The 17,485-nt window shown below is 41.8% G+C and overlaps 1 protein-coding gene across 2 annotated transcripts; it reads left to right on the forward strand.

Moving 5' to 3' along the window:
* Nucleotides 1–1,757: 1,757 nt before the first annotated feature.
* RAC1 (Rac family small GTPase 1) lies at nucleotides 1,758–16,884 on the forward strand. 2 transcript variants are annotated; one of them, XM_059826658.1, is made up of 7 exons: nucleotides 1,758–1,832; nucleotides 8,479–8,550; nucleotides 9,931–10,048; nucleotides 12,375–12,431; nucleotides 14,130–14,192; nucleotides 14,933–15,092; nucleotides 15,258–16,884. In XM_059826658.1, the coding sequence occupies exons 1-7, from the start codon at nucleotides 1,798–1,800 to the stop codon at nucleotides 15,386–15,388; spliced, it is 636 nt and encodes a 211-aa protein (XP_059682641.1). In that variant the 5' UTR covers nucleotides 1,758–1,797; the 3' UTR covers nucleotides 15,389–16,884. The 2 variants fall into 2 exon arrangements, with proteins under 2 accessions (XP_059682641.1, XP_059682642.1); XM_059826659.1 differs by lacking the exon at nucleotides 12,375–12,431.
* The last annotated feature ends 601 nt before the right edge of the window (nucleotides 16,885–17,485 follow it).

Here is a 17,485-nt window from a genome sequence, read left to right on the forward strand (position 1 = left end):
GGAACATGGACATACAAGTATTGCAAAAATAGCCTTTCAGTTCATAGCAATAGTTATGATGTTTTCCTCACTGGTGTGAAATATCTGAGAATTATTTTTGCTCAGCGAAAGAAAAATGGAACAGAGGAGTATCATGGAATGCTCTGTCCACTGATGAGTTTTCATTGTGTGGTACCAAAATAATTTAGAAATGTTCCAAAATTAATTGAAGATCCAATCACTGGAAAACCCATGACAGTACACTCTGTCGATTTCAGTGAATTCATCACCACTTTGCAGAAGCAGCACATGCATGGGCCCTTTCCCCATACTTTCTTTGAGGAATGGATGGCAATGTAAACAAAGGGAATAGCGGGCGTGTGCATCAGTCCAACCAGAAGCTTCTCTGCCAAGTAGAATTATGGCAAGAACTAACTGTAGAAATTAAAAGACTCCTGGGACCATTGGACCTGCTCTGCTTGACTTTTACTTCAATACTTCCTGAAAATAACTGGTTTGCTTGGGGGAAAAAGAAACCCAAGGCTCTGTGTAGCCTGACAGCCCCTGGGCTGTCCCATCTCTTGAAGACTGACTGTGCGCTGATCTGGTCTAAAACTTGCCAGCAGAGTTAACTAATGCCATAGCACCTTGGGAGGAGGGAGGGCGGTGTGAGGATCCATCGATGAAGGGAAATGTTCTGGCTCCGCACCGTGCTGGCATGCTGAGTGAGAGGGACTGTCCCACGGCGGGCGGCTGTCTGGGGAAAAGGGGCACCTACCCACAGCAGCACATCAGGAACGCTGCGGGTTGTCTCGGGGAACTTGAGTTACACCTGCTCAGTACATCTGGAGGGCAACCGTAATTTCACATTAACACGCTTCATGAGGTGCGAAGAATCAGATCGGTGCATGATGCCCTGATAGTGGACGGGTGCTAAGGTTGTGTTAAGGCTGTGCCAGGAGTGAAAGACAGGATCCAACGTGGTGTCAGAAGACAGCTCTTTGGTTGAGAGGGGTTTGCCGTGACATGACAGCATGGCTGCCAGGTCGATACGTCCCCAGCGAGGCAGTGGACAGGGCTGGTGTGGGATGGTGCCCTGACTCGTCTCCATGACCAGCCGCTGGCTGGAGACGGCAGCGCAGCGGCCCGGCTGGACGAGCCGCTCTCCTGCGGCCTGTGTACTGCTGCCAGCCCTGCTCGCAGCACGAGGCTGCCTGCTTGTCTCAGCAGCGCCAGCGCATGACACCGCATTTCAGTAGGGCTCTGACTGATTCAAGAAAAAAAAAAAAAGGGATCACCCCGGGGGCCTCCCAGGTCCTGAGGCGGAGGGAGCCGGACGGAGGCCCCCCCCGCCTCCTGACTGGGTTAGTAGCACAAGCATGGCGGCCGCTCCCGCTCGGAGGTAAGCGGTGCCGAGCGGTGCCGAGCGCGCCCGAAGCCCTCCCAGCGCAACGGAGAAACCCGAGCGTTGCCGAAGCGGCCCGAAGTCCCCTTGGCGCCTTGCGCCGTCTGGCCGAAGAGGCCCGAAGCGGCGGCGCCGAAGCGGCTCCCCGTGAGGGCGGGGTGTCGCCGAGCGGGCCCGAAGGCGGGGCCGCGGGGCCGAGCGCAGCCCGGCCGGATGTGAGTGGAGCGGCCGCTTCCTGTTTCCCCGCAGTCCTCCCTCTCCCCGCCTTGGGTGGTGGCCGCTGCCTCGTCCCCGCTCCCAGGCACAGGGCGGAGGCGGCCGCGACCCGGTGCGGAGACCGCCGCCGGCTCCCTTCTTGCGCGGCCCTCCCCGCCCCGCTCAGCAGCAGGACCCGCCGCCGCGGCGCAGCCGCGATGCAGGCCATCAAGTGTGTGGTGGTGGGCGACGGGTAAGTCTGAGGGGACCCCGCGGTCGGGCCCTCGCCGTGAGGAGCCCCGCCGGCCACGGGGGGGAAGGGTGCCCGCCCCTGGGGCGGGGAGCGGCGCGGGCCGCCCGGGCCTCGCCGCAAGCTGTGGGCGCCCCCGCCGCGGGGCCCGGGCGCGGCCCTGCCGCCCCTGCGGGGTGCGGGGGCTCGCCGGGGCCGGGGGTGTCGGCGGCGGGGCGGGTGGCCGGGTGGCCGGGTGGCTGGCGGCCGCGGCTTCCTGCTGCTGGCGGGGGAGGGGAGGGAAGCGTGGGGCAAGGCGGTGACTGCTGCGAGCAAATGGTGGCTGCCTCGGGAGCGGGAGAGCGAGGTTTCTGCAGGGGTGTTAGCAGGCGGCGGGTGTCTGCGGTGCCGGCTTCCTCCCGAGCCCTGGATCGCCGTTGGGGAAGGTGCTCCGCGGGTGGGTGCCGTGGCGGTGGCCGAACAATTCACGTTCGTGCTGACAGCGGTGGCCTTCGCCCCACGGGAGGGTGTGCGCTTCGGGGTTGTTCTGGCAGGGGTGGGCCGCTTCTCCCGCCTCACCGTGGGGCTGTCCCGTGATTCTGGTATCACTAGACACGTCGAAGTAATCAAAGTGTATTAAAAAAAATAGCATGCTTTTAATGATAGGAGAAATTTAATATTGGTTTGAGGTATCTTTTGTGAAAGTAACAAACTTGGTTTTTATTACTGCTTATAGCTTGATTTTTGACATCTGATTCTTGCAATAAAACTAAGTGAAATGTGCCAAACTGAGCAGATCATAAATGCTTGTGAGCAGAGGCTGTTTTTCTGCATGCATACATCTAGTCTTGTCAGGTTCCTGTCTAAAGGAGACTGATAAAGCACTTGAAATACAAATAATTAACAACATGCTTGTCTGTAAAGAACTGTTACACCTACAGCATTCTAATGTGGTATTACTTATAAGTGAAACAACTTGAGGATGCTTTTTGGAATCGAGTTAACTCTTAAGTTTAGCTGTTGGATTTCAGTGTGAGGAATGCTGGAATTGTGGTGGGGAAAGAGTTTGTGCTTTTGCTAGTTTTGAATATTCTCCGTGATGCTCTTCCCATCAGCTCGGAGGCATTCTTTCTCTTGCAGGATGTCAGAGCTCAGGGGAACATCACAGGCCAGCTGGAAAACAAGACTTGTCTTATGCAGTTTGAGAGGTTTTTTTTCCCTTAGGAGAAACAAAAATCCCAGTGTAGGCTGAGCATAATCGGTATCACAGCAAACTTCTGTAGATGACAGAGGGGTGAAGTGTAGCTAAGTGGTCTTGCCACTGTCTGTAATTTCACGTGGTGACTTAATCTTCAAGTTATTTATGTGGGGGTTTTTTTTGTTGTTGTTTTGTTTTTTAAGATGTAGCATGCCTAAAAAGGCAGCTGAGTATGGTTGAAAGATAAATTTACTCTGTATAACAAATTTGTTTTGACTTGCTGTGTAAGATTTTGAGCAATATGAACATGAAAGTGGTATCTTGACAAATGAAGCCTTTTCATAGTAATGCAATTCACTGATGCTAGATAGGATAACTGTGGACTGTTCTTTTGATTATATTGATTTTAAAACCAACAAATTTACTTTTCTATTATATCAGGGTTTTTAATTCAGCTGAACTGTGTTGCCTGTGACAATGCTGTAAATAAATGCGATGCATCATGTTTGGGTGGGGAAAAAAGTTCAGTCTACTTCCTCCACTAGATTTGAGAACTAAGCACAGACAAACTGTACGATGTTCAGTAATTAATTCAGCAAAACAGTTTGTCTCGTCATTTGCTTTGTAAACCATCCCACTTCTGAACATATTTATTGCTCTTTGTCTTGGAAGTGAAAGTGGTGTAGTTCTACCTGAGTTTTGTACATATGTGTGAACAAAATAAAGTACTTGTTTTCCTTCCTCCTTAGTTAGAAACAAGTCTCTCTTAAGGTTCCATTCAGGTATTAGTGCTCATTTTTGGTAGCTTTGTATCATTCTCCATGTAGTTGTTTTTAAAAAATACTTAACTACTTGTGATTCTCTGTGCTGCTGCTTCAAAAGTTCAAGCATTACAGGTATTCTAGGAAATGTGTAATGTTTGGCTTAGATAAGGCTAATGCTTTAGTGTTTCTGTAAAACAATGCAAGTTAAAGATTTGCTTATGTAATATAAAACGTAAGTATTGTTTTATGTACCTGCCACAAAGATCTACTAGGAACAAAATAAACAAAGCTGTAGAATTGTGATTATTATTTTTTTAATTTGTAACTGAGTAGGCTGTTTCTCTTATGTAACTTACGTTTGTTCTTAGAGCTTTGACTAAGATCTGTTTAGACAACTAATTTGACTAGGAAAGCACAGCATGTATGCTAGTTGTGCTATCATATTTTGCCCTTGTTTTTTTTACTTCACTGTGAGGATTGTTTGGGGAAAAATAAATGGCAACTGTAGCTCTGACATCTTGATGATATAGAGCAGTAGGAATGTGCAGGACAGATGAAGAGCAGTCCACTTGAGTAACTGCAAGAATTGCTGTTGATTGACACTTGAGAAAAAGCATTGCTGTAAGTTATTTTTAGCAGCTTTTGTTTTCACTCTAAAAAGGCAGTTGTTAAGTGGTATGAAATCTCCAGTGATATCGTGTAATGTTAGGGGAAGTTCTGCGTTTTGGAGAAATCATTACTCAATGCCCCAGAAATGGTCACACTTCATGCTTGTTTGTAGGCATTTTTAAATTGTAGAAATACTGTAAGAACGAGAGCAGTGAATTAAGAGTCCCTGTTTGGAATTCTGCTTAATTTGAGACCTTGTCTGCTAAAGCCAGTCTGTATTTGATTTGATAGCTTGTCGAGAAGGGGGGGGGATGATGATAGGGTAATTGGCTTCTTACTGAGTGTAGTGCAGTGTTTGTGTAAGATGCGGAACACCTCAGGTCCCTCCAATGCAATCTATAGAGAGCGCAGTGACTTGAAATTTAGTAACTTGTGTTACTGAACTTTGAAAGTTTAAAAAATGTATTAGTATTGTAGGTACTGAACAGCTTATTTGGGAGAGGGTGTGTCATAGTGAGTAAAACAGCTTATCTGGCAGAGCCGTTTGTAACTAAACCTACTACAGCAAAAATACTGAACTTTTAGTCTGAGGATGGTACTAGAGAAATCTCAGCTACTGTTTAACTTTTGAGTGAAGACCGGGGCTGTTGCGCATCATGTCTGCTATGGAGGTTGTTCATGTGGCTCAGAGAAAGAAAGAAATGATATAATCAAAGCTTTTTATGAAGGCTGCCACCTGTTTGTAGATGCCAACATTTCCCGAATTAAACCAGCAAGTACTTCAGCTGGCCTCCATTACTGGGCCTGCAAATGGGAACTAAATTCTCACAATTAGTTTTCAGTTGTGGGAAAGCGGGAGACTCTTAACCATCTGTGCAGCTCTGGTGCCTTTAGAGTGGAAGAAATGCTGGTGCGGGTCCTCCAATGGCATTTTCAGTGCATGTCACATAACATGGCTCCAAGCAGCTCTACCACAGTGGGGAAACTTCATACAACTTGTTAGTGTAAATAAGACCAGGAAAGAGATGACATGTTTTGTTTTCAGGAATTAATACATATGTGGTTATATAAATACATTGATTCCTGGATGGTACCTGGAAGCAATAAGGGACTCAGTACTGTCTTTTCTAAGTCTTTCACTTATTGTTAAGTCGTTAAAAAGCTGGATTTCTGTAGGCCATATTTTTAATTACAGTCAAATGTTACTAGTTTCATTTATGTAATAGTGGGTGGACAGAGCTATGATTAAGTAGTTGCTAGAAATCCTGTTATGACTAATCTTGGTTGGATGTTGTTTTAGTTTCTTGGTCTCAGCCTTTATGTACAAGGATTTCTATTTTGCCAAACAGTTGGAATTCTCTTTAGGGGAGTTGCTTTAATACAGAAGTTAGAAGTCTAAAAAAGTTGATAAAGTACTTGGAGGATGTACTTTATAAATAAAGGTAGGCATTAGTGTTTAAAGACTGGCGACCATAATGATCTGATTCATAGGGCAGCGAGCCAAAAGGCAAGGAAAGCAGGAAACCTAGATGGAGCTAGTCTGAAACAGGGCTGTTGAACATGTTTTTTCTTGTTTAAATGACTGGTGCTGCAGAAACACAGGACAGGCACTTCTAAGCTTGGAATGAAATCTCTCACCACCTCCTTCCTGCACTGTTTTGATTAGCCAGAGCAGACTCACCAGTTTCAGTGCAAGGTGAGCAAAGGAGCCTGGGTGCAGAGAAAAGTTCTTGATCCACTGCTGAAAATGTTGAGTTCAACATTAATTTGTTAGAAGCTTAGATTACCCGTAATGGACTTACTGGAAGATGAAGTGTCAGACCAAACAGGTTCTAGAAGCGTGAGAACACGTAGCCTCTGTGCCTCAAGAAGTTTCCCAAAGAAGCTGGCTTTTGCTCCTCTCGGTATTTTGAAGGTTTTCACATTTGTCCTTTATAAGCTGGACCAGTGTAGCCTGCTTTGTAGTGTTGTGAGTGCAATTCAGCAGTGTATTCAAACTCATACAACTGATAGCTCAGGGAGCTAAAATAGCAAGTTGTCCTTATGGGGGAGGTGGAGTGAATAGTTTTCCTTAACTCCTTGTTCTGGCTTGTTACAGAGTCAATGAGTACTAGTGCAAGAGATAAGATGGGATCTCCTCTTTTGACAGCTGTTAAATTAGCTTAGCTGTGTTGTCATACTGCTCCACGATTTTTTCCCACAGAAGTTTTTGAATGGTAAATCCCTCTCCTACTTTTGAGCACAAGTGTCTCTCAAGCCTGTTACTACAGGAGAATATTCAGAGCTTGCACTTATCTAGAATTAAATGTCCCCTTTCTTGTTGTTGTTACAGCTTGGTAAAAGAGAGGGGAAAAAAAAAAATCTCAGACTGTCCAAGGAGCTGGCATCCTGTTTTCTTAGAAGCAGGTGTGAAAAGTAGTGTGGAAAAATGCATGGTATGATCAGAGAGAGTTGCAGCAGTTGGGATGTTATGCTAGGTGTCAGCTCAGAAACATAAAATTACAATTAAAAAATGGGCATGTAGGATAAATTCCTAGATAATTTTGCACACTGAAGCAACTGTTTCATAGCTCAAACATTTAAGGTAATGTTGTCTTTGGTAAGTGAAGGGACAGTCCACATGCTTCCAAACGGAAGAGAAGAAATGCAGTGCTTTAAGTGGAAGATACATAGTAAAACTCGAGATATGAATGCCTCAAGAGCTTTGCAGCTGGAGAGCTAGTAAGCCCCTTGACTAAAGCTTGTTTCTCTGAGTTTTTTTTTTCTTCTGCAAAAGCTGAAGGATCATAGGATATTATTAGCAATAGCATTTTGCTCTTGAGGGTTTTTTTGTTGTTGTTGTTGTTTTTTGTTTGTTTGGGTTTTTATTTTAATATTAACTGCAGTTCTAGGCAAAAACTTCAATGAGTTCCTTCAGCTTCTGAAAGATTTAGTTCAGGAGGGTCATGAGTCAAACCTACTACTCATGGCAAGATTATACATGTAAGTACAGCAAGGTTTCAAAGCTACTGTTGACTTGCTTTGAGCAAATCATTGTAGTGATAGATCATCTGCAAGACAATGCAGTTTTTCCTTGCATGGGAGTTTATCTGTTTGAGAAGAGTGATCGGGAAGACTAAGGCTGTCTGGGCACTATCGCTTTTGAGGAACGAGTTGCACACTCACCTCTGGAATCTCTCACACTGTTAAAGGATTATGCATCTCAAGTGAGAAGCCAGCACGGGAACCAGTCTGCAGTGTGAGAAACACTCTTTGCAGAGTCTATTTTAAAAAAGAAATGCAGTCCAATTTAAAGTTTTCCAACCCTTTAATTGAAACTGTAACAAAAATTCAATGGTGGTGTTAATCTAATGTTTGACTCTAGGTAAGATGTGGGGTGGAGGGTGGAGAGGGAAGGAGCCGCTGGAACAGAACCTTGTCCTGCCCCTGTTTGAGGCTGTTCAGAATTAGATTGGCGGGGAAAGGTTCAGTGTTCCAAGTTCTCCAATATTGGAATGTAATTTATCTATAAATCAGTTTATTAAATGTTTGAATAGTTGATGAATGCATGTGGGGAGTTATTTTGCAATAGCAATGAATATTGTGAGGATTGTAATTTGTATTTGTTCCTTAAGTACTCAAAAGTAATGATGTGTTGAAAAATTATACTTTTCAAGCTTTTTCAAACTTTACTTATGTGAAAGTATACCCTTTTGTGGAAAAGATAACAGTTTTGGAATTGCGTAAAGGGTATCTGGAAATACTTTTCAGGTTTTTTTTAATTTCAGGGAGTTGGAATAAGGTGGTCTTGATAAGTATTCAGTCAGGAGACTGGCAGATGTTAATAGTCTTATTAATGCTTGTGGGGTGTTTTTGTCTAAAGATGAACAAAATTTGGTAATTTACCACTTCACAAAATGGATGTTTATACTAGGTGTGTTTTCATAGCCAGTAATCTTAAGGCTACAGTCTATTAGCTGTTTTCCTGCACAGTAGTGACTAATGACACTCAGTTGATCCTTAGATGACTGGATGTAATCAGTCGTCTTCCCTAAAAGGAATATTATTTCTCATTATTCAAGATGAATGTGTTTTACATGTGAACTTTCTCTTTTTACAGTGCTGTAGGTAAAACATGCCTACTCATCAGTTATACAACCAATGCATTTCCTGGAGAATATATACCCACTGTGTAAGTACTTCTAAAATCCTAAGAACTCATTTATGTCAACTTCTCTGTGCTTACTGCCATTCCAGATTCCTTATTTTGAATTGTTTGAATTGGCTGCCAGCACCCCTCAGTTTCATCTTAAATGTTTAACTGGGTATTTAGGTGTGTGGAAGGAGAAGCACTTCGGGCTTTTACTGCTTAGCACAGTCACACCAGTGCTTGTTCATGCTCTGACAGTTTTGCTTCTCTCTGCTCACTAGGCCTAGCTTATTAGGGACTGACATTTACTAGCATTTTATCAGATGGTGTTCTCTTTTAAAATAATGTGTTATTTCTATCTTCATAATAAACAGTCCCAAGGCTGAACAGCTCGTAAAACATCATATCGTAGTCAGAAATAGTCGGTTTACGTGACTAGAAATTTTTTTTTCATTTGTTCCTTCTACCTTTTGTGCTACTGCCAATCCTGTGCTAAGCCAACCACAGCTCTATAGCTCCTCAGGCGAGGTTGTGGGGACTCACTTATTTTGGTGCTTCCCATTTTATTGCACGTAAGGATTCGTCAGTATCAGTATTAGTGTAGTTCCCTCTTTGAAGGGCCTGTTGGGGGGAGGCGTTTTATACATGAGCAGCTTCTTTGCCCTTTTTGGATGTCTCTGTATTCATCTGCCTGTCTTGTTCTCTGTAAGTATTGATGAGTTTTTCAGATAACAAAATACATTCTAATGATACTTACAGATGACTTCAGTTACCCTTCCAAGGCCTTGTCTTAATTATTCCTGTTCCCTTTTTTTGGTCTTAAATTCAGATTTTTGCATTACAGTATGCTTGTGTTCCCGGTGAACTTAGTTTAGCCTTAACAAGTCATTGAAACCTTTGTGCCTACAGTAGCGATGAGATAAAAATTAATGCCTCTCCTGGTCCCTGGTTATTAACTTTGATATTTCATTGGAGGGGTTTTTGATTAGCAGGATTAGCAAGTTTTTTTTTCCTTGCCTACTGTTGTCATTAAGGATCCCTTGGCTGTTGCTCATGTATCTTCTGTTCTAAATCTTACAAAATGAGATGGATTAACTTGCTGAATGTCCCACTAAGACTGGAAAGTGCTTGCTAAGTGCATCACCTGCTTTCCTGTACTTACTGAGATTAACACTTCCAAAGGAAGAGCAATGAAAAAGATGACTACTGTTCAGACTGGACCAAGTATATTGTGCGTATTTTTTCCTTCCATTACCTAGTACCAGGCTCAGTATTTAAAGAACAACTTCACTATTTCTAGGGAGCAGAAGGATGCAATAAATGTTTCCTTTGCTAGTGTTTCCAGTTAGGACTCTGTAGGAAAAAGTCCTTGGGTGCTCTATTTTACTGCAAGCTAATGCAGCTAACTCTTTATTTTTTCAGATTTGACAACTACTCTGCTAATGTAATGGTTGATGGAAAACCAGTCAATCTGGGTTTGTGGGATACAGCTGGTCAAGAGGACTATGACAGACTACGTCCACTCTCCTATCCGCAAACAGTAAGAACTACAGTGTGAAACTAGAAAGACTCTGTACAGCTTTGTAGAACATAAAGGTCTTTTCTTTTTGAACATAAGGCCCATGCTGTCACATCTGGAGTTGTATTTCTTGGTAACAGTGACTTGTTGCAAGCTACCTTCCTTCATCCTACGTGCTGTAGCTGTAATATTATAATCTTCGATGTGCGTACAGTTATACAAATGTTAAAATTTGCATGCTTGTGTATTTGCATGCACTGATGCTTGTTGGCTTTTTTGTAGTCACAGCCTCAGAATTGGCTAGAATGCTTGATTTTAAAACAAGAAAACCCCCAAAACCAAAAAAGCCTCTGTGAATAGTCCCATCAGCTAGTCCATTGATGTTAAGGTTAGCATGCCTGCCAAAAGCAGGGTTTGTTTCTAGTTTTAGGCATGATGTTTGGCTGCAACCTGACACTGTCACTGCTAAGCACTTCATATTGTTTAGTCTCTGTAAAGATGTTGTAAATGTGAAAGAGGCAGTACTGAATGAAGATATTATTGGTATTGACAGAGGCCGCATCGGAGCTTTCGAATGTACTTAAGCCCGTGGCTGTTATTACTTACTGTAGTTTGTGCTATAACATAATACAAGTGTGCTTCTGTCTTCCATGCTTGCAACTGGTTAAATCCTGTCTACATGCTGAATCCTTCCTTGCATAAGCAAAACGCTGAAGTAATCTGCTCTGCTCTTTCCAGTGCTACTTCAGCTATAGATAATCTTTGCAGAGGCTGGTTTTGTAGTCTCTTTAGATCAGTTACTTCTATCTGGTGGAGCTGTGCTATAAGTAAAGAAAGGTGGTAATTTGCAGGGTTTTTCGGCATTGATTGCTGTTGTTGTTAACTGTCAAATATATATTCAATACTAATAATGTAAAATGCAAAAGTGTTCCAGTTATTCTACAGCATAACTGCTCTCTTGAATAATGTGAATATTTTTAAATGAACTCTGGTGCTTTTTTTAGTAAACTGTCTCAATTCACTGCCCAGTAACTCTTACAATTAGGCTTTCCCATTAGTTACAATACCCAAGATGGATATGAACTTGCCAGTTGTAGGGAACTCTAGTAGAAATGCCAGGAATATCTGCCTTTCCTTTCCTAGGAAGAGAGACAATGGAAAGCTGTTTTTCTCTAATACTTAGATATTTATAGGATATTTAGAACTTAAGCTTTGCTTAACATGGTAAAAATATTTTTTAAAAAAAGTAACTCAGTGTAGAGAAAGGAATGTTGAAAGATCACTTAATAGCATGAAAAAGCAGAATTGTAAGGGAGAATACTGTTCCTCCCCTATGACAGAGAGACAGAATGCACGTGCAGGTCTTCATCCTGCTAAATAGCTGTGGCTTTCTGGTAGACTGCAAAAGAATTCCATGTCAATCTAAGCATACTTTTGGGAAAAAATCTCTTCTGTACAAGTATGTATAACTGTTAAGTTAAGGTTTGAAGTACTTTCAGTTATTTGGATTGTTTTTTACAGCAGAAAATGAAACCTCTTATGAAGCAGACTTCAGATTTTAGACTTTCACAATATGTAAGATTCATCACCACTTAAGGGACAAAAACCATCACGAAATTAACAAAAAGCACAGAGGAAGAGAACAGTGGAGCTGATGAAGCCTGACTTTCTTTTTTTAGGATCTGCATTCAGCCTCCCCCTTCCTTCACTGTGCTATTTAAAATTCACCCCTCACCATGTTCTTGTGGCCCTCTGTTTCCCTGTATGTGCACCTGAACTATGTTCTGGGCAAGGTGAAAGCAGGTATTGCTGATTACTTGGCCCAAACATGTGTATCTCAATTAGCCACCCAGCACTTCAACAGCTATTACCTTCACTGTAAGGACTTTGCCATAGTGGAGGCATTAATTTGTATCTTTTTCCCTTATTAATATTTTTAATTTTTTTCCTTAAAATACACAGGAACTTAATACCTTCTCCTGAATGTACTTGAAATCTACCAGTATTTCAAAATATCTGGGGAAGGAAGAAGTTGGGACAGAAAAGGTGGTTAACTTTGTTTCCTCAGGAGATGAAACCAAAAAAGAAAATGAAGTTAGGAGGATGCTTTCTAGGAGAGGTTTGCTCTTGCAAGTTTCCTCCGACAATGCACACAGACATTTACAGGTTTATGGGGAAGTCTGGTGGTCTGTTCTGGATGCAGGTAGTTGGTTGTGCTGGATTACAGGGCAGTGTCTCTCTTCAGAAGAAAAGCCATGTTGTGAGTATTTGTGAGCAGAAATCGCTGAGTGAGAATGTTTTCCCTTAAATCCATTTTAGGAGTAACTTTATCTCCTACTGTTATTAGGTTGGAGGAACCAATGGTAAGAATATATCTTCCAGTCTGACAGATCAACCTATTGCCGTATGTAAAACTTTAAATAAACTTCAGTTCCAAGTTCTGTCATCTTGTCTTGCTTACGATAGTGATAAATTGGCCCCTATTTTTTTAAACAACTACTTTTCTTGGAACTATTGAATTGCTAGAACTGAGACCTCTGTTACCAAATCTCTTTATATGAGTTGCCAAGACTAAACCTTTTATTGCAAATAAATAGCTTTTCTTCTTACTTACTAAGATTGGTAGTGTGCAAGACACCTGAAATCTTCAAATAATTCCTCATGGTTACACAGAATTTTTTGATCTCTGGAGCTAGTAAAGGAGAGAGTCTGCATAATGTGCAGAACTTCAGTCACCGCAAACCTGCAGAATTGGAAAACAGAAGTAGTGGCCATAGTATCACATGATTTGATGTTGTTTCTTTCTTCTTCTGGGATGCTGCTACGGAAACTTGTTGGGGTGATGCATGAACAACTGGGTTGCAAGTGCTTAGCAGTGCAGATGTCAGATGCTGACCTAACAAAATGCCTTGAAATGCAGCACAATCAACTAACATTCTGAAATGCCTGATTCTGTAACACATTTGATACCGGAATAAGTACGGATGCAGAGGTAGGTTGGGGAAAGTTGGGCTTGTTTGAGAGATGCTTATTGCATTTTGGGTCATGCAGCAAGATTACCATCTTCATCAGCTTAGAGAAAATTAATTTTGTGGTTATTCTGAATGCTTGTAGACTACAGTGTGTCATGTATGAAGCTCACTCGTCGTTTTTTAAAGTGTATACTGTACAGCAGTTACTTTAGAGCACGTTTACACTGTTTTTACCTGCTTTTACTTAAATCTTTCTTTTGCCTTCAGTTGAAAAGCGAGACGTGCAAGATCACTAAACACACCCACTTTTCTCTCTGCTTTCTCATTATTTAGAAAGGGAAGGACAGAGCTTTTTGATTTTTAATACCCTTCTCAATCCTAATTTGGTTATAGAGAAATTTTGAAGTCTTTTTATAGTGACGTTCAGTAGAAGTGACAATTCTACAAGATTCTTCTGATTTGGGCATGGAACTAATAATTGTAGAAATCATCATATGATTTATTTTGTTCCATACTGTATACTTTGCCTTTGCAATTTAAGACTACTTTACAGTAGTATATTAATAGTACATTCGTATTTAAAAAATTGGTGCCAATAGTTAACGCTTTGCAACATCCTATGCTGATGAGTTACATGTCTTTCAAGGCTTAAATCACTCAGAGGTCTGCAAAGAACATCCAGTCCCAGAGAACTCAGTCTAATGACTCTTCATTGCTTCCTGTGTTGGTCAAGACTCTGAAGTGTGTGGGTTTTTTGGGGTTTTTGTGTTGTGTTTTTTTTTTCTCTGAATGTCAGTGAGGAGAAGAAATTACACTTAGCGAAAAAGAGCTTGCAATGCAAAGGTATTAGCATTTTAGTTGCTGGCTACTGCAACAGCTGATTACAAACTTGACTACAAATCTATTTGTTGTTGGTTCCCCACCTTTGTGTCTGCTTGTAGCTGCCTGGGAATGGATTTCCCAGTGGGAAATCTACCTCTGATTGTCATGTGCAGCTGTGTTGTTGACCTTGCCTTTTGCAAGTGTGATATAGATGACAGTGTGATATAGATGCTGGTGACATTGGCCTTTTCATGAGGCTTTTATAATGGTTGCTCTGCTGGGCTAACTTCTGGCAACTTGTTTTGTAGGATGTCTTCTTAATCTGCTTTTCCCTTGTGAGTCCCGCTTCCTTTGAAAATGTCCGTGCTAAGGTAAGTACAAGCTGGTATAATTTTATTTCTAAGTGTTCAACATACTGTTCACTTTACAGCAGTGGCTAGAAAATATTAGGTAATTTTTTAAAAAATTGGCAGGCAATGTGAAGTATGTGGTTTGAAAAGGCAGAAATCCATTTGCCCAACCTAAGTCCTGGAAGCTCAGGGCACATGAAACACTCTTAAGTATGAATTGTTCCTTGATGCACTGATAAGATAACAGTAGTTTAAGAGTGTTCAGCCAAGAAGGTGCCAAGATCACAAACAGAAATTTTAATGCAATTTAAAGAAAAATATTAAACAAATGCATGTAAAATGTAAAAATTAGGTGGATACCACTTGCTTCTTGCATCAGCCAGCACTCTAGCACATGCTCTGCTACTGTTGAAGTCTTTCATGTCCTTAGACAACTCAGCTGTATGGCATTGCAGAGACTTCACAAATAAGAGGTGGTCTCCATGGGTGAGGAAGTGCAGATCAGGGTTCTCCTGGTGTGTGGAGAAAATACATCCCTTAATAGGGTAAAGTATATGGAAATTCCTGTTGGCTTCACTAAAAATGTTCTGGTATTGTATGTGCTTTTCTAATACCGCCTTAATGGGGTCTTATGTTCTCCCCTTACTCTTAGACTGGCTCTTGAAAGTGTCGTGAAGGACTGTGAGCCTTTCAGTCATAACACTCGAGAGCTGTCACGGAAATCTGCACCACCCCCCCCAACCTATGCTGTTTTTTTGCAGTGGTATCCTGAGGTGCGGCACCATTGCCCCAACACCCCCATCATTTTAGTGGGTACCAAACTCGATCTCCGGGATGATAAGGACACTATTGAAAAACTGAAGGAGAAGAAGCTGACTCCTATCACCTACCCACAGGGCCTTGCTATGGCAAAAGAGATTGGTATGATGGCAACAGGGTTATTGTTGACTTGATCTGCATTTTGTTTGTGGAAAATGTTGTACCTTAATTAAATGCCTGGCTTTTGTTGTGGAGCTAGCTTAGCTAAAAGCAGTGCTCCTGTAATTGTGGAAAACTGCTTTGTAATTGCCTTTTTGCTTTGCACAGGTGCAGTGAAATACCTAGAATGCTCAGCACTTACACAGCGAGGCCTCAAGACAGTGTTTGATGAAGCTATCCGAGCAGTTCTGTGTCCCCCTCCTGTAAAGAAGAGGAAGAGAAAATGTCTGCTGCTGTAAACGTTACCCTCCCCCACCCCACTCCAAACCCTGTGCTTTGCTCAGAACAATGGAGCATTCACACTCAATGCCAAGTTTTCTGTTATAAATTAGTTCTCTTCCATAAATTCTTGAACCAATCAATGATTTCAGTTTCATTTGTTTAAAGTATGAAAGTTACCTTGCATTCTTCTAAAATAATCTCCTGAAAAGACAAACCTATGTAAAGCCTTATTTTTAAAATCCTATTCTTGCTCAATTAAGTGTTGCCAAACTATCTGCTGAACTAAGTTGCATTGTTGTGCTATGAACACTAAGCACTAAACTGTTTTTTAAAGATTCTTCTTGAAGATGACTCTAATTTCTGGTAGGAAATGCAAAAACACTTTCTAGTTTTTCACAGTAAGTTAACAGTATGGAATAATTAGCAAAACACCGCACTCTAATGATGTGTTTTATTATTAAATGTTTTCTCAACCCGCAGTCATTGCATAGCGTTGTATATCGAATCTAAATCTTTGACAATGACTGACACCCTTGAGTCACAGTGTAAAATGCTTTATCATTGGTAAGGGCTTGGTTGCAATCTAGTTCTTGCTGCTGTGATTTAAAAAATAAATAAACAACTATTCTTACTGAAGTGTATCTATCTAGTCCTTTTGACAGCATTGTATTGTGATGGAGAATGAAATACTGGGTTGGATCAAATGATTGTGCCAGACAGTATTTTGACACTGTACAGCTGACTTTACACTACACTGCCAGGGTAGCTGAAACGGCATTGACTTTTAGTGCAGGTTAAAATCGATGACCATTTTCCCAGAGGTGCCGTAGTGGAAGAGAGGTTGGTGTGCATCGGTAAATTCCTTTGGATTTCAAGTAGGGCATTCATTTAGGTACAATTCTGAACCAGTCATTCCCACAACTGTTGTGTAGTAAATGCTTTTCTTGTAGAATCTCTTCTTACTGAGCAATATAACTTGTGTATTTTAAAACCTTTCTGATTATAGAAATTTGCTTTTTTTTTTTTGTGTAGAGTAGAATGTTCAAGCATATCCTCCTTATTTTCCTGTTATTTCTGACCCAGTAAGTTATATGCTTTCTGAGGAGCTTTTAGTCTATTAACTAGGTGTAAAAATCATGTGAAGCAGCTTTACACATTTTAGTAATTTTTGTATTTTAAACCTCTATAAACTATGAACCTTCTCAAATATTACTATTTGCCAGATATCCCCACCACTGTAACATGACTAATGCAGACAAGTGTTCTTTATGTCACTACATGTGCAGCATAGATTGAGTAATGGTAACTTGGGTCTGTGAGGTTCTGTAAATTAGTGCTAATGTTCTGTACATTCTAAACTGGCAGGAATACAATGTTGAACTACACCCTTTCAACCACTAAAGCAAAGTTTAAAAATAAAAGTTGCAAAATTGTGACGTTTTTACATTGATCTTTTGCTAATGCGATTAGCAGTATGTTTTGCATGTATGACTTAATAAATCCTTGAATCACATGTGTGGCAGCGTTTGAGTTTCTGAGCAAGTGTCCTCATTCTTGTACCACTATGAATAAGCATTCTTCTTCCACTGCCAGCAGCAGCATGGTGGACTGTCTCCTCAGAGGGGTGTGTGCTAACCACAGGCTCTTTCAGGAGTGCCCGATGTTAAGAACCAGCATTAAATGCGCTGCATGGTGACATTTCTTCAGAGGCCTTGCATTATCATTTGAGTTGCTACTAGCTCCCACTGCTGCTCATGCAATGTTTTCAAGCTGCTGACAAGCAGGGGAAAAAACCCACCTGTTTCACTCTATTGCATGCAAATGAAAGTTTTTCCTCTAAAACTGTTACTTACTTTAACAGTTTGTAAAATTATGCCTCTGGTGCAGCATAGTTTGTGCTTAAATGCCTCAGATTTTAGCCTTTTACATTTATAGCCATGCTATATGCTTGTGAGCTCCCCTGTCTCCAGGGTAGTAGCACATGAGCCTGCTGCCCTCCCCCTCTCCCCGGGGGAGGTGGTGGGTGACACTGCGGTACCCTGAAAGCAGCACCACTGCCGCCTGCTCGAGGAGGAAGCACCTGCTCAGTCTTCGCAATTGGTGTTGACTTACCT

The sequence above is a fragment of the Gavia stellata genome, chromosome 18 (assembly GCF_030936135.1).
Source record: "Gavia stellata isolate bGavSte3 chromosome 18, bGavSte3.hap2, whole genome shotgun sequence".
Taxonomy (NCBI): domain Eukaryota; kingdom Metazoa; phylum Chordata; class Aves; order Gaviiformes; family Gaviidae; genus Gavia; species Gavia stellata.